Consider the following 1516-nt stretch of genomic DNA (forward strand, 5'->3'; position numbering starts at 1 on the left):
CTCAACCACCACCAGTGTGCAGCATCCACAATTTTACCACATTATTTTAAGCATAAAGGAAAAAGGGTGCCTAGGAAGGTAGCTCACTAGATTATGAGACACAGACATTGCTTTGCAGTAATGTGATGTACAGTATATAAAAGTTCTTCCATGTGTGTTAAATGTACTGTAAATGTATTCATACTGAGTGTTTTACCGTGGCATCTTCTCCAGCATAGTGTCCGATGATCCTCAGTCCTCCGGGGTGTCTCTTCACCCACTGGCTCACATTATAAACCTTCCTTTCCACCACGATCCACTGATCTCCAGACTTAGTGTGTTTCTGCACCTCCTCCCAGGTGTACGTGCCGAACCTCCCATTGGTATCGGCGATCCGGTCTGTCTGCTGTCCTCCGCCGCCCATCGCTGATCAAACTCTGACTGACTGCTGCTTACTTTGCACTCTAAGACCAAGTAATTCAGTGAAATATTTCATTTGGTTTATCAAAATGTCTAAGAACAGTTTGACTCACTTGACACAATATGCAACAAATTGCATTTAATGTTCACTTCTGCCATTAATTCTGCACTATTTAATGTACAAAAAGGTGCAATCTAAATTAATTTCAAGTCTACATTGTTGTAAAAACCAGCCATTTTTAAGCATAATTCCCAAAAATGGTGCCCAAAAAGCAGCTCACTATCTTGTGAGACAAAGCCCATTGTTCAGCATTGTTCAAGGTTCATATTCACACTGTAAAATGTTTTGTCAGGTAACCTAAAATGAGCTTACCATCTAAATTTAGTTCAAGTCAAAAAATATGAAGTAATATTACAGAATCAACCTGAAAACATTAGGTTACACCAATGAAAGTCGTTTAAAGGTCACATATTTTACACCTTTCTGGAGTTTTATTTTAGGTTTTGATGTCCTTAAGAATATATATTTGCGGTAGGAGTACCAAAAACCATCTCAATATATTTTTACAGCTCCTTTCTCACGAGCTCTGCTGAGAACAGGCCTATTTTGGCCTGTCTAATTAATATTCATGAGCCTCTCTTCTGATTGGCCTGTTGTTTTCTAAGCGACGCACGGCCAGGCCAGCCACAGGTAACTAGGGTCAGCCGACGTCACAGTGCTAGCTGGAGGCAGCAAAACAAAGGGGAAACTGGAGGCGGCCCATTCAAACCAGCGCAGATTCGTCTACATAATGAGCTTAAAATATCATCTTGTGCCAGAATCGACGTAATACAGCCTCAAATTAGAAATTTGATCGCATATCTGCTGCCACTGCCAGACAAAAAAAACGACGACAGCTGTGGTTAAACGCGATAAAACGAGCAGACTGGACAGAAACGATCATCAAAAATGCTCGCGTTTGCAGCGCACACTTCTCATCAGAAAAGGTTCAATAAAGTATTGTCTTTTGTTGTTATGGGTATTCTTTTGTTGTTAAGAAATTACTACAGATTTCTTGCCATATGTTTCTTGCATCTCACGACTATGTCGTGTATGAAATAATGTCTGTGTGCATGT

General features: G+C 40.4%; 1 protein-coding gene across 1 annotated transcript in view; it reads right to left on the reverse strand.

The window, feature by feature from the left end:
* The window catches only part of LOC107674834 (fatty acid desaturase 2-like), a 19477-nt gene that overhangs the window by 16398 nt on the left and 1563 nt on the right, over positions 1–1516 (reverse strand). The window contains exon 2 of the mRNA XM_016468947.1: positions 197–441. Coding sequence (XP_016324433.1) covers positions 197–403 — 207 coding nt within the window. The 5' untranslated portion in view covers positions 404–441. The remainder of the gene's footprint in view (positions 1–196; positions 442–1516) is intronic.

Source organism: Sinocyclocheilus anshuiensis, unplaced genomic scaffold, assembly GCF_001515605.1.
Source record: "Sinocyclocheilus anshuiensis isolate Anshui unplaced genomic scaffold, SAMN03320099.WGS_v1.1 scaffold941, whole genome shotgun sequence".
Classification (NCBI taxonomy): domain Eukaryota; kingdom Metazoa; phylum Chordata; class Actinopteri; order Cypriniformes; family Cyprinidae; genus Sinocyclocheilus; species Sinocyclocheilus anshuiensis.